Source organism: Chiloscyllium plagiosum, unplaced genomic scaffold (genome assembly GCF_037043375.1).
Source record: "Chiloscyllium plagiosum isolate Xiang-an unplaced genomic scaffold, Cpla_swu_hap1 HiC_scaffold_32, whole genome shotgun sequence".
NCBI classification, from domain to species: Eukaryota; Metazoa; Chordata; class Chondrichthyes; order Orectolobiformes; family Hemiscylliidae; genus Chiloscyllium; species Chiloscyllium plagiosum.
Genome location: NW_028270170.1, coordinates 38459119 through 38484397, shown reverse-complemented (window position 1 = coordinate 38484397; position 25279 = coordinate 38459119). Strand labels below are relative to the sequence as shown.

At 40.3% G+C, this 25279-nt stretch overlaps 1 protein-coding gene across 1 annotated transcript in view; it reads right to left on the bottom strand.

Annotated features, from left to right (window-relative positions):
• LOC122540010 (unconventional myosin-Id) overlaps positions 1-25279 on the bottom strand; it is a 533316-nt gene that overhangs the window by 159006 nt on the left and 349031 nt on the right. The window contains exon 19 of the mRNA XM_043675298.2: positions 15103-15207. Coding sequence (XP_043531233.2) covers positions 15103-15207 — 105 coding nt within the window. The remainder of the gene's footprint in view (positions 1-15102; positions 15208-25279) is intronic.

Below are 25279 nucleotides of genomic sequence, written 5' to 3'. Positions count from 1 at the left end.
TTCATCAGTTTGGTTGAAGATTAAATATTAGGAGAGTTCATTTGCTTTTTGTCCCAAAGAGAGTGCCAATATGGTGGCATGGTGGCACGGTGGCACAGTGGTTAGCACTGCTGCCTCACAGCGTCAGAGACCCGGGTTCAATTCCCGCCTCAGGCGACTGACTGTGTGGAGTTTGCACATTCTCCCCGTGTCTGCGTGGGTTTCCTCCGGGTGCTCCGGTTTCCTCCCACAATCCAAAAGATGTGCAGGTCAGGTGAATTGGCCATGCTAAATTGCCCATAGTGTTAGGTAAGGGGTAAATGTAGGGGTAGGGGTATGGGTGGGTTGCGCTTCGGCGGGGCGGTGTGGACTTGTTGGGCCGAAAGGCCTGTTTCCACACTGTAAGTAATCTAATCTAATCTAATCTAATCTCGTTTGAAAGGCAGCACTTAAAACCCGTGCATAGCACCAGCCTAGATTTTGTGCTCAAGGCTCTGAAAGGAGGCTTGAACACACAATCAGGTGATTCAGAGGCAAGAGTCTTAATGAGTCCAGCTTTTATTAGGAAATGGCTGAGATAAAATATATTAAATGGAAAAGGAAATGCAGATTGGTGGATGTAATGATTAAGTATAACTTCTAAGTGTTTAAAATGCAAATATTAACTAAAGTAGAATTAAGTCAAAAACTCTTTGCAGTAACTCACAAAGAATTCATTTAGGTCAAATAAACATGGACCCAAGACAAAGTAATAATTACATTACTGAATTACTTTGAAATTTGATCCAAAATGGCGAGCTAATATCATACATCTTGCTTCATGTAGTCCTTCTGCGCTTGGTATTATGTTTACTGGGAACTGACATCTTTTCAATGGGTAGCATTCTTGCCTCTGTTGGAGAAGTGGGATCAAATTTCACTCCAGAAAGTTCAGGCACAGTCTAGGCTGATACTCCAGTGCAGGAGAAAGTGAGGTCTGCAGATGCTGGAGATCAAAGTTGAAACTTTATTGCTGGAACAGCACAGCAGGTCAGGCAGCATCCAGGGAACAGGAGATTCGACGTTTCGGGCACAGGCCTGAAGAAGGGCCTGTGCCTGAAACGTCGAATCTCCTGTTCCCTGGATGCTGCCTGACCTGCTGTGCTGTTCCAGCAATAAAGTTTCAACTGATACTCCAGTGCAGCCCTGAGGGAGTAGTGCATCAACCGAGGGGCTGTCTTTTCAAAGAGATGATAAACCTAACTATGTCTGTGGTCTCGAGGAGCTGGGGAAGTTCTCCCTGCTGTATCGGTCAATGTTTTTCCATTAACTATCATTCATGAAGCAGCTTATCTGAGCATTATCACATTGCTGTTAATGGGAACTTGTAATGCGTAATCAACTTTTTGACATTGCCAATGTGACTACTAGTGAAAGATAACTGATCTATTGCAAAACACTTCACAACATTCCAAGGTTAGAAAAGGTGCTCAAAAAATGTTTTAAGGGAGAAATCAATCTCTGTTATACAGGAAAAGCTCAATTATCTGAATGACACAGGCGAGGAGTATTTTGTTTGGATAATTGAATGTTTGGATAACACAGTTTACCCAGGCTTCGAGACCTTGAGATCTTGTTCGGATAATCTGAAGTTCAGATAATCAATGTTCGGATTATCGAGGTTGTACTGTACTGTGAAAAAAGTTAAATCCTTTGAGGCTGACAAGATAACACTAACCTTAATTTGAAAAGTCATTAATATTTAATAAGAACATAGAATATATCTCTCACACGAGAACTGTGCTTGCAATGCAGTTACAGCTCTTCCTTCATAATGACTTACAATGCCATCATGAACTTCATGTTATTTGAACATGAAGACCAAGTCTTCGGTTAACCATTCTGGACAATCTAAGTGTCTGGTAATGGTGGAGAAAATGCACTGTGGATTACTGTTCAGAAGAAACTTAATATAGCAAATAACGCTCTATTCCACATCATCCAAAATTGATGTGATTTTGGAGAAAAAAAAATCACAAAAACAGCTTTTAACAATGAGACTATTTGATTTTAATCTTTCCTTCTCCCTTAATAAGATTGTGTGACGGGACCTCAATAACTTTTGGATGAAGGCTATATGTTTCGAAGTAATTGAAGAGTTAAATAACATTAGAAGAAAGGCAGCATCAGAAACCACACACTCTCACTTCTATATTATGGAGTCATACAGCACGGAAACAGAACCTTCAGTCCAACCAGTCCATGCTGACCATAATCCCAAACTGAACTAGCCCTACCTGCCTGCCTCTGGCCAATATCACTCCAAATGCCTTTTAAATATTTAACTGTACCCACATGCACCACTTCCTCTGGAAGTTCATTCCATACATAAACCACTCTGTGTAAAAATAAATTCCCCCTCATGTCTTTTTAAAATCTTGCTCTTCTCATCTTAAAAATATGACCCTTAATCTTGAAATCCCCCTCATTATTTTATAAACCTCTGTAAGGTCACCTTTCAACCTCCTACGTTCCAGTGAAACAAGTCCCAGCCTATCCTCATAACTCAAACCCTTCATCGCCAGCAACATCCTGGTAAATCTCTTCTGAACCCTCTCTGGCTTAATAATATCCTTCTTATAAAGAGAGGCTAGAACTGAAAGTATCCAGAAGAGACCTCACCGATATCCTGTACAATCTCAACAGGATGTCCCAACCCCTACACTGAAAGGTCTGAGCAATGAAGGCATGCCTTCTTAACCACCATTTCTATATGTGATACAAACTTCAAGGAATTGTGTTTGTGAACCTTGAGACCTCTCTATTCTACAACATTACCCAAGACACTACTTTAAATTGTATAAGTCTTGCTGTTGTTTGTTTTACCAAAATGTATTAAACTCCATCTGCCACTCTTTAGCCCGTTGACCCAATTGATCAATGTCTCTTTGTAATCTTAGATAACCTTCTTCATTGTCCACTATGCCACCAATGCTGGTGGCATCCGCAAACTTACTAACCAGGCTTTCTATATTCTCATCCAAATGATTTATATACATTTATATTTAGTTAAATATAGAATCACAGAACAATAGTGCATGGTGGCCATTATCATTGGAATACCAGTTCTTGAGATGTCGTCCTATTAGCCCCACTCCCTGTTCTTTCCCAATAATCCTAGAAAATTTACTGAGATTTTATCCTGTTCAATTTTGAAAATAATGCAGAATCTGCTTCTATTACCTTTTTCACTGTGCATTCCAGATGATAACAAATTTGTTGCTTATTTTGTTTCCTTTCATGGTATTTTTTCAGCCAACCTGCTATAACCTGTGTAGTCTGGTTACCAGCCCATCTTTGACTGGAAAGAACTTTTCCCCAAATAATTGCACCAAAAACCTTCACGTTTTCAGCACTTCTATCAAATCTCCCCTTAAGTTTCCTAATCTAAGCAGACCAGCAGTGGTTTCTAGAAACAGGAAATTTACAACACAAAATGAGGCTATTTGGTCAAAGGTGTCTCATCTTTAATTCTCTAGCTTTTCCTTGACTGCAATATTGCATTTATAGAGATAGAATCAGAGATATACAGCACTGAAACAGACCTTTCAATCCAAGATTTCCATGCTGAACAGATATCCTCAATAAATCTTTTCCCATTTGCTAGGACTTGGTACATATCCCTCTAAACTCTTCCTATTCATGTACCCATCCAGATGCCTTTTAAATGTTATAATTGTTCCAGCTTCCATCACTTCCTCTGGCAGCTCATTCCATACATGCACTACCCTCAGTGTGAAAAAGTTGCCTTTTACGTCCCTTTTAAGTCTTTCCCCTCTCAATTTACACCTATGCCCTCTAGTTCCCTCCCACCCTGGGGAAAAGACCTATTTACCCTATCCGTGTCCCTCATGATTTTATAAACCTCTATAAGATCACCCCATAGTCTCTGACACTCCAGGGAAAACAGCCCCAGGCTATTCAGCCTCTCTCCATTCCTGATGAAGGGCACCTACCCGAAATGTCAGTTTTCCTGCTCCTCGGATGCTGCCTGACCTGCTGTGCTTTTCCAGCACCACTCTACTCTAATCTAGACTCTTCCTGTAGCTTAAATCCTCCAACCCTGGCAACATCCTTGTAAATCATTTCTAACCCCTTTCAAGTTTCACAACATCCTTCCAATCGGAGGGAGACCATAACTGCACATAATATTCCAATAATAGCCTAACCAATGTCCTGTACAACCACAATATAACTTCCCAACTTCTATACCCAATGCACTGACCAAATAAAGGCAAGCATACCAAATGCCTTCTTCACTATCCTAAACACCTGTGACTCTACTTTCAAGGAGCTATGAACCTGCACTCCAGGGTCTCTTTGTTCAGCAACACTCCCTAGGACCTTACCATTAAGAGTATCAGTCCTGCCCTGATTTGCCTTTCCAAAATGCAGCACCTCACATTTATCTAAATTAGACTCCATCTGCCACTCATCAGCCCATTGGCCCATTTATCAAGATCTCATTGTACTCTGAGGTAACCTTCTTCACTGTCCATTACACCTCCAATTTTCATGTAATCTGCAAACCTATTAATCATACCTCCTATGTTCACATCTAAATCACTTATATATCTGCTAACTTTACCTTCCCTTAAGAGCTTTTGCCCAAAACATCAACTCTCCTGCTCCTCGGATGCTGCCCGACTTGCTGTGCTTTTCCAGCATCACACTCTCGACTCTAATCTCCAGCATCTGCAAGTCCTCACTTTTGCCTGAGAATTATCCAGAAGCTCTATCACAGTTGGATAGAGTCGCAGCAACATCCTTGTTTTTGAACTCTATGCCTGTACCTAGCAAAACAAGGACATCATATTCTTTTTAAACAGCCTTTTCAACTTGCCCTGGCACTTTCAGACTTTTGTACATTTGTACCTCTGTTGGCTTTGTCCCTGTACTTCCTTTAAAATTGTATCATTTAATTCATATTGTCTTTCTTCATTCTTCTTAGCAAATCACTTCATGCTTTTCCAGATGAAGCATGCGTGCTGTGCATCTGCACATTTTCCAGTCTATTTCCTTCTATACCTTCCTCATTACCGATAGTATTTTCATGTTTTGTGTCCCAAGCAAACCAAAAGTTTGCTCAATATTCCTGAGTCTAGGTTATTAATAGCTATCCAAAAGCAACAGTGGTCCTAGCACCGAGCTTTGAGGAACAAAATTTGTTCTTACCTCCAGAATGAAAATTGTTTATCATTGCTACTTTCAGTTCTCTCGTCTTTAGCCAAGTTTGTATCAAAAATGTCACTGTTTCCTTAATCCTTTGGACAAGAAATTTTGAACATTTCTAGAATATGTCATTTTATTAATCCCTTTTTCAAATTTCATGTATATACTATTAACTCTGTTACCCTAATCAATTTGCTCCATTACGTCAAAGAACTCAATCAAGCCATTCAAACACAATTAGCTTTTAATAAGAATGTACTAGCTTTCATTTTTAAATTGATTTTTAAAAAAAATTTGCAATTCATCTTCTTTAAAATGATTGCCTTTGAGGCATTCCCAACACTAGTATCAGGCTGACCGGTCTTTAGGTAACACATTTGTTGAACAGAGATATAATCATTTATAATCCTCCAGTGGCATCACAACACTGGCATCTACCCGACAATGTGAAAAATTGCCCAGGTATGTCCTGTACACAAAAAGCAGGACAAATCCAACCGGCTAATTACTTCCCAGTCTCCTCTCCATTATCAGCAAAAGTGTTGGAAGGGGTCATCAACTGTGCTATCAAGCAACACCTGCTCAGCGACGCCCAGTTTAGGTTTCACCAGGATCACTCAGCTCCTGATCTCATTACAGCCTTGGTTCAAACATGGACAAAAGAACTGAGTTCCTGAGGTGAGGTGAGCGTGATAGCCCTTGACATCAAGGCTGCATTTGACCACATATATCACTAAGGAGCCCTGACAAAACTTGAATCAATGTGTATCGGGGGCAAACACTCCGCTAGTTAGAATCATACCTGGCACAAAGAAAGATAGATTAGGTTGTGGAGGGTCTGTCATCTCAGCTCCAGGACATCTCTGCAGGAGTCCCTCAGACTAGTGTCCTGGGCAAAACAATCTTCAGCTGCTTCATCAATGACCTTTCCTCTGTCATAAGTGGTGATGTTCGTTGATGATTGCACAGTGTTCTGCACCATTCACGACTCCTCAGATACAAGATCTGGACAATATCCAGGCTTGGGCCAACAAGTGGCAAGTAACATTCATGCCACAAAAATGCCACACAATGACCATCACCAACAAGAGACACTAACCACCACCCCTTGACAGCCTCGGCGACTGTCTGCGTTGAGTTTGCACATTCTCCCAGTGTCTGCACGGGTTTCCTCCAGGTGCTCCAGTTTCCTCCCACAGTCCAAAGATGTGCAGGTTAGGTGAATTGCTAAATTGCCCAAAGCATTAGGTGCATTAATTAGGGGGAATTGGTCTGGGTGGGTTACTCTTCAGAAGGTCGGTGTGGACTAGTTGGGCTGAAGGGCCTGTTTTCACACTGTAGGGAATCTAATCTAATCAATGGTATTACCATCACTGAATCCCCCACAATCAGCATCCTTGGGGTTTCCATTGACCAGAAACTCAACTGGATTCACTGCATAAACACAGTGGCTACAAGAGCAGGTCAGAGACTAGGGATACTGTGGCAAAAAACTCACCTCGTGATACCCTTTAGTCTATCCGCCATCTACAAGGCACAAGCCAGGAGTGGGATGGAATACTCCCCACTTGCCCGGATGGGTGCAGTTCCAACAACTCTGAAGCAGTTTGACAAGGGTAGGGCAGTAGACGTAGTCTAAATGAATTTCAGTAAAGCCTTTGATAAGGAACCAAATGGGAGACTGCTCTGGAAGGTTCGATCACATGGATTCTAGGGCAAGCTGGCAAATTGGATACACAATTGGCTTGATGCTAGGAAGCAGTGGGTAATAGTAGAAGGATGCTTGTTGGCCTGGAGACCTGAATCTAGTGGAGTGCTTCAGGAGTCAGTGCTGGGTCTATTACTGTTTGTAATGGACTTGGATGAGAATGTAATGACTTGGATGAGAATGTACAAGGTATGATTAGTAAGTTTGCAGATGGCACTAAAATAGGAAGTATCGTGGACAGTGAGGAAGGTGATCAGAAATTGCAGCAGGACTTTGACCAGCTGGGGAAGTGGGCCGAGAAATGACAATTGGAGTTTAATATATTTAGGAGTGAGGTCTTGCATTTTGGAAATTCAAATCAAGGTAGGAGTTTCATGGTGAATGGTAAGGCCTGAAGGAGTGCAGTGGAACAGAGGGACCTTGGAGTTCAGGTGCAGCGTTCTCTGAAAGTGGAGTCCCAGGTAGACAGGACAGTGAAGGCGGCTTTTGGCACACTGGCCTTCATCAGTCAGGGCATTGAGTATAGAAGCTGGGAAGTTATGTTGCAGTAGTGCAGGATGTTGGTGAGGCTGTACTTGGAGTATTGTGTTCAGTTTTGGTCACCTTGCTATAGGAATGATGTGGAGATGCCAGTGTTGGACTGGGGTGTACAAAGTTAAAAATCAGACATAACCACGTTATAGTCTAACAGGTTTATTTGGAAGCACTTGCTTTCTGAGTGCTGCTCCTTCATCAGGTGGTTCTAAGTGCTGTTGGATTGTAACCTGGTGTTGTGATTTTTAACCTTGTTATATGAAGGATGTTATTAAACTGGAAAGATTGTAGAAGAGATTTACAAGGGTGTTGCCAGGACTCAACGGTCTGAGTTATAGGGAGAGATTAGACAAGTTCATGAGACTGAAGGGGGATCTTTTAGAAGTGTATAAGATCATGACAAGCATGGATAAGTTGAATGCACTCAGTCTTTTTTTCCCCAGGGTTGGGGAATCCAGGACTAGAGTGCAACAGTTTAAGGTTAGAGGGCAAGAATGAAAAGGAACCTGAGGGGCAACTTTTTATTTTTTACTCAGAGGGTGGTATCCTTATGGAATGAGAAGTGGTTGATGTGGGTACATTAACAACAGTTAAAACGCATTTGGACAAATACATGGAAACGAGAGGTTTAGAAGGATATGGGCCAAGTGCAGGGAAATGGGGTTAGCGTGGATGGACATTTTGATCAGCATGGACCAGTTTGGGCCAAAGGGCTTGTCACAGTGCTGTAGGACTCTATGGCTGCTTGATTCTTTAATTGGCTGCCAATTTGTGATTCCAATCGGTCTAGAGCCTTTTCCAACTCGGTGAAATTAGTTCTCCAACTTAGCACTTTTACCTTGGATTTTTCCCCATTTTGCATTAAACCTGATAGCATGTGGGAATCAGTGATCACGATGTTGTCTCAATGAAACATATTCAACCTGTTCCACTTAATTCCCAGAACTAGTTACAGCAGTGATTTTGCTTTCCCCCTTGCTCATCTGAAAATAGCTGACTAAGCAAGTCTGTTTGCAGTAATTCCCCCCTTTCTCTGGTGTTTTACATTGTTACTTTTATAGTTTATATTAGAATAATTGAACTCTTCCATGATCACAATTCTATCGTCCTTGGATCATTTGACAATTTGCAAACAATATTTTTTCTTTCCATTTAGTGATCCGTATTGCCTTTATTGTTACTGAATTCTAACCTCGTGCTGTAACAACATCTTTGATCACACCCCTTGCATTTCTCCTTTCCTTATTGATCATGAATATATTGAAGCTGGGAATACTAAGTGTCCAGTCTGCCAGTACAGCATTACCCCATGCGGCTACTTGTGTCTGCAATTCACCAACCCTATTTATCACGCTCCATACATATAGACACATGCAGTCTAAAACCATCTTATTCTGCCTTGCATTTCCCTCGTGCCCAATCACTACTATATTTCAAACACACACAGACAGCATAATTCTTTCCTGCTCCTTCTCAAGTATGAACGCTTGGTGATTAATCAAAATAAAGGCATTTGATGTCGAGTTTTGAACAATACCGAATCCTTTAAAGATTAGAGATACCTTTATTAAAGTATTTTGAACAGTATTAAGTATTATATAATTAGGCAAAGTGCATGAAAGAATTTGTTTTTTGCAAAATATTTCTAAATAGTACAGGAACAGCAAAATGTAGAATGTCATTATAAATATGGGATGATAAGAAAAATCTGGGAGAAAAAAATCTAAGAACACTAAGATTTTTTAAATGTTTAATTTTTGAAATAAATGCTATGTTTTGTGTCAAAACTTGGAACAAAAGATATTGTGGTGGGCTTGCTGTTTGTTCTGGTGTATTCCCCCAGTATTTTTTCCATTCTGCTGGAAATTACTATAACAGCAAAAGTAAAATCTGATATATCCCCTAGCATGAGACGGTACATTACAAAACATTTGTTTGCATTCACACTGAGAGCCTTTCGAACCTTTAAAATGGTTCAAAACTATATAAATTGAAAAGTCTTTTTCCTACAGTTGCACAACTGGAAACAGCTTTAAGTCTGTCACAGCTTGTGTATTTCACAGGCTTAAGAAAATTCATACATCATATTTCAGTTTAGCTCATTGAGTTTCCAAAAATATTGGAAAGCTTGGGGATGCAGCGTTTTGTGAAGTCAAGAAACTACATGGCATGACAGCCTTTTCTTAGCCCACGTGCTGTCACAAGAACCTTGTTGCATTAACATCCATATGTCACTGTCCTTACATATGTTAAGGAGATTGAGAGATGGTGTACACATATGTGGGTGTGTCGCTCTGTGTCTTGATGACATTGTACCAGAAGTGGCTAAACTGGGCAGTTTATGTCCGAACCACTTGCATCTTGCCAGCTTCTCCCTCTCCAACTGGTCTCTCAGCTTTCTGACTCTCTGACCCACAGACTGCAATCAGTGAAGGTAGACAACTGCATCTCCTCCATACTCAACACTGGAGCCCTAGGAATACATCCTCAGTGCCCTACTCTACTCACTGTACATCCACGACTACTTTGCCAAATTCTGAAAGAACACCTTCTACAAGTCTGCTGATGACACAACCGTGGTAGGATGAATATGGAACGACGAGTCAGAATACAGAAAGGAGATATAGGGCACGGTGCAATGAAAATAACCTCTCTCTCAATGTCAGCAAAAATAAAGAACTGATCATTGATTAGATTAGATTAGATTACTTACAGTGTGGAAACAGGCCCATCAGCCCAACAAGTCCACACTGACCTGCTGAAGCGCAACCCACCCAGACCCATTCCCCTACATTTACCACTTCATGTAACACTACAGGCAATTTAGCATGGCCAATTCACCTGACCTGCACATTTTTGGACTGTGGGAGGAAACTGAAGCATCCGGAGGAAACCCACGCAGACACGGGGAGAATGTGCAAACTCCACAAAGTCAGTCGCCTGAGGCGGGAATTGAACCCGGGTCTCTGGCGCTGTGAGGCAGCAGTGCTAACCACTGTGCCACCGTGCCGCCCATGACTTCACAAAGCAAAGAGAACACACCCCCTCCTACATCAATGAAGCAGAGGTTAAGAGGATAGAGAGTGTCAAGTTCCTAGGAATGATGATAATTGACAACCTGCTCTGGACTTCCCACATAGATGTCACGGTCAAGAAAGCACCTCTCCTTCCTCATGCAGCTCAGGAAGTTTAGCATGTCCAATTTTTACACATGCACCATTGAAAGGCTACTGTTTAAGGTGCATAACTGCTCTGTCCAGGACTGTAAGAAACTTCAGAGTGTGGTGTGCACAGTCTACACCATCACAGAAGTTAACCTTCCATCAATAGACTCAGTTTACATGGCTCATTTCCATGGAAAGGCTGCCAAAGCCATCAAAGATCCATCACACCCCAGTAATGCTCTCCTCTAATCACTCCCATCAAGCAGAAGATACAGAAGCTTGAACACATGCACCAGCAGGTTCAGGAGCAGCTTCTTCCCGGCCATTATTAGACTGATGAATGGACTTTCTAACTTCAAATAATGTTGACCTTGTTAATGTGGATCTTGCTGAGTGCAAGCCCTGTGTTACGTAACCTGTATATTTCTAAGCATTTTTTTCCCTTCAATCTGTGATCTGTATTGGGCATTGGATAGGCATATGGAGGATAGTGGGCTAGTGTAGGTAAGGTGGGCTTGGATCGGCGCAACATCGAGGGCCAAAGGGCCTGTACTGCGCTGTATTTTTCTATGTTCTATGTATGTCCGTGCTTACTATGATCTACCTGTATTGCTTGTAAACAAAGCTTTTCACTGAACTTAGGTACGTGTGACAATAAATAAATCAAAACCAAGGTCTCTGGATATTGGCAGGAGGCCAGAAATGCAGATTTTCTGCCTGTGATCTGGATGGCATTATGAACTCAGGGGAGATTCTGGGCAGGCTCTAGGCAGAATGTTGAATTTGAATTTGTACAAGCATCACACCCCTAATTAAGAAGGGATTGCATAACAGAAGAATTGAACTTAGTTCAGCAGTTAATGAGGATAGTGAGTCTCATGACCTAAATAACAGCTTCTCTAAAAACTAAGCAGCAATCTTCTGACAGCAAATAAAACAGAAGGTGTACGATTGCATTACCATTTGCCTCTACATTTTCTAGGATTAGGTGAAACTTCCAGAAAACAAATCTTCCATGGTCAGCTTTTCTTTTCCTTGCCCTGTTTCTATTATGTTTATTTAAAACAGATGTATCTCAGACTGATGGACCCCATAGGCTAATTGATAGGCAGCAGCCTCACAAAGTAACAAAGAATGGAGAGACTTGGCAACTGGAGAAAGCTGAGGGCACCCAGAGTCTGAACAAGGAAAGAAAGTATCAAAAGAAAGCTGTCAGTTGATTGTAGAACGGGAAACACAGCAGCCAATGTTAGAGGGTACGTCTCAGCAACTGGAAGATTAAAAACATTCAATTAACTTTCCTACACTCCGATGACATCAATAAAAGTGACACATTCTCTCTTCAGTCACTCTTTTGCCCTTAATGTATTTGTAGAACCTCTTGGGATTCTCCTTAACCCCATTTGCCAAAGCTATCACATGTTCCTTTTTTGCCCTCCTGGTTTCCCTCAAGTACAGAGGAACCTCGATTGTAGAGCATTCGATTATCCAAATATTGGATTATCCGGCAAGATCGCAAGGTTCCAATGCTCGGCTAAACTACGTTAGCTGGCATTCGATTATCCGGAATTCAATTAACTGAATGAAATACTCCCTGCCCGTATCCTTCGGATAATCGAGGTTCCTCTGTTTACTCTTGCTGCCCTTATAGTCCTCTAGGGATTCACTCGAACCCAGTCATCCGTGCCATTGGGCAGCATGGTGGCTCACTGGTTAGCACCGCTGCCTCACAGCGCCAGGGACCCGGGTTCAATCCCCACCTCAGGTAACTGTCTGTGTGGAGTTTACACATTCTCCCAGTGTCTGCGTAGGTTTCCTCCGGGTGCTCCGGTTTCCTTCCACCGTCCAAAGATGTGCAGGTTAGGTGAATTGGCCATGCTAAATTGCCCATAGCGTTAGGAGCATTAGTCAGAGATAAATGTAGGGGAATGGGTCTGGGTGGGTTGCTCTTCAGAGGTTCGGTGTGGACTTGTTGGGCCGAAGAGCCTGTTTCCACACAGTAGGGAATCTAATCTAATCATACCTGACATATGCCTCCTTCTTTCTCTTGACTAGAGCCTCAATTTCTCTAGCCATCCAGCATTCCCTACATCTACCGGTCTTGCCCTTCACACTAACAGGAACATATGGCCTTTGAACTCCTGTTACCTTATTTTTTGAAGGTCTTCCACTTTTTAACTGTCCCTTTACCTGTAAATAGCAACTTCTAATCAACTTTTGAAAGGTCCTGCCTAATACAATCAAAATTAGCCTTACTCCAATATAATTTCACTGGATGTTCTCCCAGAAATATCATCCCTACGTACAGCTGTAATGTTATCCTTAACGAAAAATGCCATTCCGTCTTCCCTCTAGCCCCCTTTTCTGTCCTTCATATAGCATCTATAACCTGGAATATTAAGCTGCCAGACCTGCCCCTCCCTGAGCCACATTTCTGCAATAGCTATGGTTTTCCAGCTCCAAGTTTCCAACTAAATGTTTGAGCAAGAGGTGTAGTTAGCTGCTCCATACAACAATTTTACAGGATGCTATCTTCAAGTCAAAAACCAGTTACACCTATCACACAAATGAGCAATGGGGCATGTGAATTGCAGTGCTGGTGTGATACTAGGTATGTAGGCTGTAGCTTCCAAAGACTGACAGATCATATTAATCAACATATCCCTTTGGCTGTTTGCAACAGACAGGATACTGTCCATTCCCAAACAGCCTGTACTTGTAAAACTCAGAATGCAGTGTCATCATCAGATCAGATATAGTAGGCCAACACTTGCTTATACCGCAGCTACATATATTAATACACAGGGTCTTGTCCTTGGTGGACAGAGAGAACATGCACACACACTGCAATCATTTCAACACAACAAAATAGGTGACAGCCATTTTCTGGTTCACTTCTCAGGACAATGTTTTGACCAGTGTTAATATGCTCGGTTTAAAAAGTAAACAAAGCTTGACAGTTAACCATTTCTCACTATTAACTGATGCATTCTTCATGGCAACATCGCTGCTAATTAGAATCCATTTGACAATCAATCAGCTCTCTCTTGTGAAACAATATAAATGTAGTTTTCCCTTTAATTTGGAATGTCTAGCAAATTGCTTTGATGTGTGGAAGATGAAAACTTTTGACAAAATGTAGCTTTTTTTCAAGCTGCACTCAAGTGCTGTACTACCAAATGACTGAGTTGTGCTTGCTGTGATCTCTTTGATCAATATCTCAATGTTTATTTGAACAATATTAAAAAGGTACTGAAGCCTCTGCTGTTGACATGTTAACAATTTGTCTGATTCACACTTTTATATGCTTCAGGAATTGTTGCATTTTTTTCTCCTAAAGAACATTTCCGAATGGGTACTTTCTCGGCAGCAGTTCCACACTTTCCATTGTACATAACTAATGAGTCATATAATATAATTTATACTGGGTGAATGGACTTGGAAGGGAGCAGAGCAAGCATCAAATAGGCACACTAGAACAATTCACAGATTCCTACACCCCTACGTTTTCCTGCAAATGTTCTTCTTGACATCATCATTCAGATTCTTTGACAGCTATGATAGGATCTGTATTCACCATTTCTTCCAAACCTAGCCATTCATTTTGTAAAAATGTTTTTCCTTTGGCTATTTTGCCATTCATACTAAAGCTATGTCCTCTGGTTTTCAACACTTCTGTCAATGAAAACAGTTTCACCTAATCTACTCTATCCATACCTCTCTAGAATACCTCCCTTCAACCTTTCCTCAGTCCAAGGAGGATATTTTCAGAACAATCTAGAAGGGCTTTTGCCTGAAACGTCGATTTTGCCTGTCCTCAGATTTTGCCTGTCCTCGGATGCTGCCTGAATTGCTGTGCTCTTCCAGCACCACTAATCCAGAATGTAGCATCTCAGGTGCAGGTCAAGTGAATTGGCCAGGCTAAATTGCCCATTGCGTTAAGTGTATTAGTCAGAGGGGAAACGGGTCTGGGTGGGTTGCTCTTTGGGACTGCTTGGGCCAAAGGGCCTGTTTCCACACTGAAGGGAATCTAATCTCAGAGGAACTGGACTCCTTCATTCCTGGGAACACAATAGTATATTTCTGCATCTTTTCTGATGCCCTGTGTAAAGTTGGAGTCCAGAATTCAAAACAATACTTTAGTTGAGACCTAATAATTCAAAGTTTATCAAAATTTAAAACAGTATCAGATTTTACTCAGAAGTTAGTAATTTAAAGCTAGATGCCTGATAGAACCTTTTCTTTAGTTAGTCACATAGAACTACGGCTGATTTTATTTATCTATTCCACTTCTGAGTTTCCAGTTATTGATAATCAGTACGGCAGTCCTACAGAATTGCAGCCGAGATCAGTTAACTTATGGTTTTGTGCTCTCTGCAACACAATAGGTGATTTATTCACTGAATTATTGGGGAAGAAAATAAAATCATGTAGGTGGAGAATCTAAATGTGTTTGAATTGAGATACTTTTCCTCAATGTGCAATCAGAGCAAATCATGAGCTTACCTTCCGTACATGGCTAGAAAAGAGCGTGTTCATGTATTTGTCTTTTCGCTTCAGCTCACTGGCTCTTGCAGAAAAGGCAGGTGTCATCTGTGGGTTATCCTGTTTCTGAAATAAAAGAAAAGAGAAGCAAAGATATGGTAAGCAACTTCTACAATTCCATCTCAAAGCCATTTGTCGTCTTCTGTTTCTTCACAAAATTGCGTCTGTGTCATCCAACCAACATAAGATGATCCTGACTTTTCTGATGTATCAATTTTGTTTCAAAACTGCAGAGCTGTTTTAAAATGAGAATACTCAATAAAAATCCATTGAAAGTTAGGAAGTGACCCGGAAGTTGTGATTTGAAGAATTCCGAAAAAGAACAGCCTTTAAATTTAGGCGATTTATTTGATTTGCAATGCAGAAAAAATAACTTCTGACTAACATATTAACAAAACAAATTGATTAATCAAGGCTTGTGAACATTAGCTGAAAAGGAAACTGACATGAATTGTAAATTTGCAGTCACATTGCATTGTGAACTAAAATGTTTTAATTTACAGGCTCGTTTCACACACTATCATCCACAGCCTGAAAATAGATTCTGTTTGAACAAGCAACAATCTTTTTCAGGCCTATAGTCGCAATCTGACACAGTGGAAAATTCAAATCCATGGAAATTTGATTCTTTGTTACACCAGATATGTGACCTCAGGAAAGCCATGCCCAACAGTTGTCTTTAACCAGTGTCTCGTATCTATTTTTGTGTTCATTTTCTCAGATCAAACTCCCAAGTAGAATGACAGAACCTGACAGTATAGGAAGACATTTGCCATTTGTCTCAGTGTCAGAACAACCCACAACTGAACCCACTGCACAGCTCTCTCAACATGACTCCCATTTTCCTCTGCTTCAAACACTTGCTTTTCCAAAAATAAATCATGTTACAAGTTATGAAAAATCCAATTTAAATAGAGCATAATTTTTACATTTTATGTAATTTAAAACAAAATTCTATGAAGGAATATGGACATCATTGGGAAGGACAGCATTTACTGCCCACTTCTGAATTGTCCTTGAGATGTCCTGGGATATTTCAGAGCACAGTTAAGAGTCAACCACATTTGCGGTGATTTGGAGTCACGTGTAGGCTAATCAGGTAAGGATTACAGGCTACCATTCCTACAGAAGATTAGTGAATTGGATGGGTTTTATGACAATTGATGGTTTTACAGGCACTATTATTACTAGCTTTCAATTCTAGATTTTATTAATTCAACTTAAATTCCACCAGCTGCTATGCTGGCATCATATGCTACAAACCCAGGCCTTTGGATTATGAATCCCATGACATTATTATCACATTACCATCTCGTATACGATCAGCGAGTGACTCGAGTGTCTTAACCACAGTGCTAGAAAGCTTCCTCATCTTGCCCACTGCAAGTACTGACTCTTGTGGGGGTATTACTTTTAAGAATACAGTATCCTGTATTAAGAGGACATACTTCATCTGGAGATGGAGGGAAAGCTGTGATAGATTCTGCAAATCAGATGGTACAAAAAACAATCCAACATCATCAACGTCTCACTAGCTAACTTTCCCAACATCAAGGTACTAATCAGTCAAAGCCATCTTCGCTGGGTAGGACCTGTCATTCAGATGCTTGGCTCCAGACTCCTTAAACAATTGCTCTCATGAAAAATCTGTTGTGACAAGAAAACACAAAACAACCCTGAAATGATCAAACATTCCTGCTGACCCGTGAGATACCCTAGCTTAGAACAGACTGAAAGGGAAAGGTTTCTTCAGAAGACCCAAAATTCATCAAAAGACTGTGTTAAGAACGCACAGAGGTAAATCAAGGTGTTGGAGAGAGCACACAACCTTCCAAACCTCACCCATTTGTACCTTCATGCACCACCAGCCCTTTCTGTAGCCGAGTTGGTGATCACATATTGGACTTATCCACCAACTCAGGACTTGTCAAATTGGAGTGGAAGCAAGTAATCCTGGGTCCTAAAGGACAGCCTGAACAGCGAAGTTGGAATGCCAACAGGGCCGATACATCCAATCCTGACCTCACCCAACGATTCAGCAATAGTCAAAGGAGCAGATGACAATCAGCAGCAAGAATCCTGGATAATTTCTCCTTACCTTTGGAAAGCTGTCGCAACTACAAATATACAAGCAGATCATATTTCAGAATCTGTGTAGGATCATACTGAGTACTTCATGAGCCACTGAGACATTGAGCAAGTCTCCAAGTCTTTCTTTTGATATTTGGGAGTCTGCACATGTGCTAATATGCCAAAGACTTATCGGACTCTATTTCTTTTTTTATTCTTGTAACTGCATTAATTAGCAGTGTTTATTTGTGTTGTGGCACTAAAGACAAAGGAACAGAAATATAGAATGATGAAAACTGTGCTTAAAATTCTTAACGTAAGCTTGTAAACAGCCCCAAGTTTATATCATTCACTTATCTGATCAAAATGTATTCAGGCCTCGCTTGTGACTAGCATGTAATCAGCTTAATTGAACAAACAATGACAGCATTTCAACTATCCTTAGGCTCCGTCAAACTATCAGGACTATTTATGCACGTGTTCACTGTATTGAATACTGTTACAATCCAGATTTATCACCCATTTGTGATGGCACAAAGGAGGGGACAGTTAACAGACTGATGTAACAGGATAAAATAATGAAACAGAAAACATGCAAATTAAATGCTGTTACATTTCAATGAATGTACCAGTATAGAGTGCTGAGAAAACCCACATAATTTTAATGATCAAGTGACGATCACCATTAAGACAATTACTTCTCCCAAAAGGTCATGAGTTGGTGGAATTCACTACCCCAGAGTGTGATGGATGTTGGACACGGAATAAATTCAAGGAGGAGATAGTGTTATGAACTTAATGTTTGGAAAATTGTAAAATGGGAAAAGAACTGCACAGTCTCTTTAAAAGATTATGTTTTTTCTGTGCTTAGATTTAAAATGAATGTCTGTGAACAGCAGCTTTAAAGTTTGCAGGTGCAGAGAGCCCAAACTGAAATATTGTATCAAAAGGCCATACGGTTAGCAGGCTAAGCAACAGTTTTTATCAAGACAACAGGTTTTCAATTTAGGAGAAAGTGAGGACTGCAGATGCTGGAGATCAGAGTCGAGAGTCTGGTGCTGGAAAAGCACAGCAGGTCAGGCAGCATCCGAGGAACAGCAGAATCGACGTTTCAGGCATGAGCCCTTCTTCATTCCTGAAGAAGGACTTATGCCTGAAACGTCGATTCTCCTGCTCCTTGGATGCTGCCTGACCTGCTGCGCTTTTCCAGCAACACATTTTCAGGTTTTGAATTTAGCCAATCAATTTAAACCAGGTCCTTAGATATTAAAAACCTATCAAATTTAAATCTGATGGTTTTGACAACCTAGAACCAATCCAATTTTAAACATATTGATAAGTCATCAAGGATATAAAAGGGGGCAGTTGAAAAATTGGCAGAGCTAACTGCCATCCTGGCAGAGTTAACAGCTCTCAGCTCTGGAGAGAGAAATGGGCTCTCACAGTTGCCTATGTATCAGAGAAGGCATCATCTAAAAGATAATGGTACCAACAACGGAAAAAGGCATTCCTGATTGCAGAATTGGAGGTGGCATTCCAGGAGGAAGTTTCGATAGAACGTGACACAGAATATTCCAGAAGACTGTAATTTCAAGAGAGCAAATTCTATTTTTTTTGTATATGAGTGGGACTTGTACTATTTGGAACAGCATACCAGTAAATTCTTGTTTTAATCAATATTAGTTAGTAGTTAAAGGGATTTATTTAGCTTGTTAATAGTTAAGTTAATTTGTTCATAGTTAGTTAGATAAATAAATTACTTGTTGATTTTAAAAAGTGTGTCAAGAATTTGTTTTATTTAACCACTAGAAGTTGGTTAAGAGCAGGTTATACCACTTTTCACACTTTTTTGTTTTCCAGATTATAGGGCAAGGCGATCCTCTGAGTGTTTCAGTTTTAGTTCTCGGGTGCGGGGGTGGGGGGGGTCAACCTCCACTTTATAACAATAGACAGATTGTTAATTAGTAATGGGTTAAAGAGTTATGAAAAACAGGCAGGAAACTGGAGTTGAGGCCACAATGAGATCAACCATGGTTGTGTGAAATGATGCAGCCGTTTCAAGGGGCTGAATTACTGCTGCCTCACAGCGCCAGAGACCCGGGTTCAGTTCCCGCCTCAGGCGACTGACTGTGTGGAGTTTGCACGTTCTCCCCATGTCTCCGTGGGTTTCCTCCGGGTGCTCCGGTTTCCTCCCACAGTCCAAAAATGTGCAGGTTAGGTGAATTGGCCATGCTAAATTGCCCGTAGTGTTAGGGTCAAGGGTAAATGTAGGGGAATGGGCCTGGGTGGGTTGCGCTTCGGCGGGTCGGTGTGGACTTGTTGGGCTGAAGGGCCAATTTCCACACTGTAAGTAATCTAATCTAATCTAATCATCTATTCCTGGCTCCTAGTTCTTATGCTCTTATTTTGTAGGATGTCCAAATAATTTATTATTAGTATTTTACAGGTGTGCATGCATGTGAGTATGCATGTATTATTTTAGAAAGTCATGGTTCTTGGTGTGCAAAGCGGCATGATAAGTTAACTCCAAACCAAAACAGGTAGCCAAACTCCATTTATAATTTGTTTTATAAACCCAATTTATAATGAATAAAAGGAAGCACTTTAAATTAGCAAGTTTGTTACAATGCACAACTTGTAAACATTTCCAGTTAATGGCTTAAAGAATGACACATATTTACTGTAACAAATGATTAACAACACTATGACTTAAACACTAATTCTGTGGAAATCAGATACTTTAAAACCACAGAACATGATATAACTGGAATACTTTATAGGTATACTTTACACTGTTTTTTATTTGGACACCCAATATTCTCAAAATTAATACACAGTTTCTTAGTTCCTATGATGCATTTGTTTTGCTGGAAAGGTCTTCTTTTGTGTGCTATTCTCTGTTATCAAGCTCACAGTGAGGTTCTTTCTGGAGGGTCTCCTTATAGACCGTGCTTGGTGGCATTTCAGGCCTTAATTTAAATTTAAATGCATTTGATCTTTCTCACCAAAGTACAAACTCCCAACCACATTCCTCCAAGTACTACCCCAAAAGTTTGGTTTCTAGATGTTGTCTCTCTCTCTCAAGTCCAGGACATCTGCACATAAAACTGTGAGAGATATTCAGTGATATTCTAGGAAAGTCTGGAAATTGACCTTCACAATGGTCTCCTCTGCATATCCTTCCAGCTAGCAATGTGAATCACATGGATCTTGCACCTTGTTAGATGTGCTAATTAGCTATCCAAGAAAGACCAATACTTTCATCTTGGAACTAAATGGTCAGGTCAAATCACAACTGTTTATGACTTCACAGTCCCAACACTCAACACACTTGGGAGTGTGTTGAGTCCCAACACTCAACACACTCCCTAATAGTAAATACTCTACACCTTATCTCCAGTAAAACAATCTAAGCCTTCCTTTGGGCTCTACCAATCAATCTACGCAAGCCTAATACCAGCTAGACTTTAGAACAGGTCACAGTATTCACTTTGTTTTACTTTAAATTTAAAACAATCTCGAAACACTGACATATTTGTTCAATCATAAAACTGCAGCAAGCTTATGTAAACATCTGTAAACTTCAACATCTTAAATCTAACTGGCAAATTTCTGGCTGGATACTTTATCGGTACAGTATTCCACTCCTCATTGCTGGCTATCAAGTTGGTTCAATGTTGTACATTTCAATATAATCAATAGGTTGGGGAAAAAAAATGAACATCTATTAGGAAGACAAACAAGGGAAGAAGAAACAAAATTTCTGAATTTGGGTAATAAATTTAAAAGGTCTTCAAAGTGGTACTACTTTCTTCTCACATTAAATGAGGAGTGGCAGATGTAGTTTAGTTTAGATAAATGCAAGCTGTTGCATTTTGGTAAGACAAACGAGGACAGGGCTTACACAGTTAGTGGTAGAGGCCTGGGGAGTGTTGTTGAACAGAGAGATCTAGGATGCAGGGACATAGTTCCTTGAAAGTGGTATCACAGATAGATAGGATAATGAAGGCAGTGTTTGGTATGCATGCCTTCATTGGTCACAGTATTGAGTACAGGAGTTGAGGTATCATGTTGGGACTGTAGAGGACATTGGTGAGGCCACTTTTAGAATATTGTGTACAGTTGTGATGCCCTACTGTAGGAAAGACACTATTAAAATGGAAAAGATATAGAAAAGATTTACAAGGATGTTACTGGGACTGGAGGGTTTTGAGTTATAAGGAGAGACTGGATAGGCTGGGACATTTTTCCCTGGAGCTTAGCAGGTTGAGGGGTGACTTTCAAGAGGTTTATAAAATCATAAGCGGCATAGATAAGGTGAATAGCAAAGGTCTTTCCCTAGGATAGGAGAGTTCAAAACTACAGGCCATACTTTTAAAGTGATAGGGGAAATATTTAAAAGGACCTGAGGGGCAGCATTTTCACACAGAGGGTGGTGCATTTATGGAATGAATTGCTAGAGGAAGTGATAGATATAGATGCAGGTACAGATACAACATCCAAAAAACATTTGGACAGGTACATGAATTAGAAAGGTTTAGAGGGATATGGGCCAAACACAGTCAGATGGGATAGCTTAGTTTGGGAGATCTGGTCAGTATGGACAAGTTGGGCCAAAGGGACTATTTCTGCGTTATATGATTCCATGACTCTATGAAAGGAAAAACTTCCACTTACTGTCATCATAATATGTGACAGATCCAATAGGGGTTTGTGCAATCACAATGACGATAAATCTGAGACATTCATTTCAGAATTCCACATCTAGAAATCATTTTAAATGCTAATTACTGGGTACTAATATACCAACAAAATAGAAAAGACTAACATAGAAGTCACAGCAGTAACCTAGCAATGTTTGTGTCTTAAAATCTTGCACATTTTAGGAAAAAGGATTGGTGGGGTTAGGGTAACGATTTCCATTCATTTGTGTTTTGTAATGACTGAATAGAGTCACGAGTTCAAAATTTAAGGTCAACAGGATCTTACAGGTTAATATTTCACCTATCGGAAAGTGTGGCTGAAAATCTGGACTGAATTACTAGACAGAAAGAAAGGATATGAAACACGTTTTGTGCCAACTTAGTGTTGTCAAGTTATATATTGCTGAATGCAGGTCGAATTAAAAATGAAGTTTGACATTCTTCATTCTGAAGCCATAAAGTTCAGATACATAGGAAGTGAACATCTCATCTGACATCTCTTTTCTTTATCTCTCCTCAAGCTCAAAAACACTTAAAACTAGCACTCAAATAGCCCCTTCAACGTTGCCAAACATGTTATGTTGTTGCACAGGAATATTCAAGCATATATGATGATATTCAGACAAAGCTTTGTTAAAGATGTAGGCTCTGAGGAGTGCTTTAAGGGAGGAAGCATGTAGAGACAGAGGTTTTGGAAGGAAATTAGAAAGAGGCAACTGGACAATTAGGCATGTCTGCCAACAGTAGTGTGATTTAAATTAAGAAAGTGCAAGAGAATTGGAGAAGCGCTATGATTCTATATGATCAGCATTTTTGATCTAACTCCTTCTGCCCTTGTGAAGGTCTTGAACCTTTGCAGACCATGTGGTATAGTTACACCCAAAATGAAAAACTACGGAGGGAATTGCAGGTTTTTGACCCAATAACTGTGAAGTGATGGTTATATTGTTATGGTACTTTGTTGTGTGTTTTCGAAGGAAACCTGAAAGCATAGGCATTCCCGTTAGCTTGCAGCCCTTCTTGGTGCTATTGAAGGTGCCTTACTGAGTACTGTGCATTGTATCTCAATGATGGCACATGTTGCAGTCAGTATGCATCAGTGGTGAAGACAGACAATGTTTAAAGAGGGGAATGAGGATCTGATTGAGTGGGCTGCTTTACTTTTGATGGTTTTAAGCATTTTGAATGCTGCTCAAATTGCACTTATCCAGCAAATGGAGATTATTCGATCATATTCTGACTTGTGCCTTTTGAATGGTGGATAGGCTTTGTTGAGTCAAGACATGAGTTATTTGCTGCAGAATTCCCAGTCTCCAACCTGCTATTGTAGTCACAGTATTTATGTGGTTGTTACAGTTAAGTTTCTGGTTAATGGTAACTCTCAATATGCTGATGGTGGGGAATTCAGTGATAACACCTTTGAAGGTAAAGGTAGATAGATTTTTATTAAGCAAGAGGGTGAATGGTTATCAGGGCTAGGTGAGAATTTGGATTTATGTTTACACTCAGATCAGTCATGATCTTATTGAATAGCAGAGAAGGTTTAGGGTCAATGGCCTACTCCTGCTTTGCAGATTCATGATGCCCTGGAACAATAAGGGAGAATATTAGATCCTTTTTGGCATGAAATGTTATTTCAATAAAAAAGGATGGAATACAGTGATTATATTCAGGCCAAGGGACAGACAGAATAAATACTACAAACAAAACAGAGATAGCAGAATACCAAAAAATTATTTTGTGTCAGCTTTTTCCTCAGATGTTACAACACTGATATGACATTGAATAATGTATGATAAATGGCATTGATTTTTTGGAATGGAGAGAAGTGGATATGCTGAATAAACTAAACAAACTCAAAATGGAGAAAACCCTTCTGAATGACTGCATCCATTTATTTTAAAAGAATGTAGAGGACAGCTTGTAGTGGCATTACCACATCTGTGTTAAAATTCATTAGAAAGAGGTTTAGTACCAGAGGATCGGTGCGAAACAAATATTATCCCGATATTTCAGGAGAAGGACCAAACATGTTGAGGAAATAAGTCAGCTCGACACTGACAAGTAATGGAATCCCTGTTATAAAGAATATAAGAACATCAAGCTATGAGAAATAGTGTGCAGAAAATCTTAAGGTGACAATGGTAACGAAGTAGATGTAATTTATTGGGATTTTTAAAATACCCTTAATATGGCACACTGTAACTGAGGGAGGACAATAATAAACATGCAGAATAGGTTTGAACTGAAGAGTAAGAGGAGTCTGCAGCATTGATTTACCAAATTCTTTCCACCATTTCTTAATATCACATGAAGTGGAGTGAAAAGAGTTAAAGACTGGTAACTGTGATTTAGATTTATTGTCATGTGTATAAAAATAGAATGAAAAATGTTTTTTGAATGTTAAATGTGAAGTGCTGCCAAGCTCTGTCATCATCTTGAAACACTGAGTATAATGCAAGATTTTGCTACAATAGAGTTCATCTTTCTCTCTTCTTCTTGATCCTCCTCTGCTGCTCCTCCAGACGTTGCTTGACATCGTCTTGGGATCTTGGTTACGGGCCTACTGCCTCCATTGCTGCCACTCCCACAACCACTGCATCTAAGCTGGAGCCACAGGCTTGGTCTCCTATCTCCTGTTCCCCATCCAATGCTCCTCCAGACACTGCTGCCAGTCATCGGTCACTGAGCCCCTGGCTCCAGGCTCCTCAATGGTGCAGAGAGGCCGAGCCCAGGCTCATGAGCTGAAAGTTGCTGATTCCATTGCTGCCACCTTGATGGTGGTTACCCCTCAGGATGATGATGGAGCATACACACAGCACTTCTGGTTGTAGATGGTTGTCAATGCTTCAGCCTTCTTTTTTATAATGGTGTGCTGGGCTTCCGAGCTGAATGAAATTCCAGATCCTCCAGCACTGACAAAAAGCAGACTGACAAATTATAGACAGTGTCACAACTGAGATTATATGATGGGTAGGTAGGGCTTGTGTCACTATCATTTTGGCACACATATAGTAAAATCAATAACTCATAAGGGGTTTAACATAATTCCTGCTTTCTCCCAACTTGCAGGTTGGAAACCATTCAGGGTAAATGTGTTCTTGTTTTCTAATTCCTTCCTGTTATTTATGCTATCTTTTAACTACAGATGCATGTCACTTGACTAGTTACCAGATGTTCTGAATTGGGGCCACAAAAGGAAGGAGATAAGGTGGTTACAATTCTGCATTTTAAGAGCATCAAACATGATAATTCCCTCTTGAACAAAAGCATATACTTAGATCCACAAGACTTGTTTCTCACTGGCACCTTGTGGAATTTCTCACCATATGATTAAGATTGTTTGAGGTAGTTTGCTGCCACCA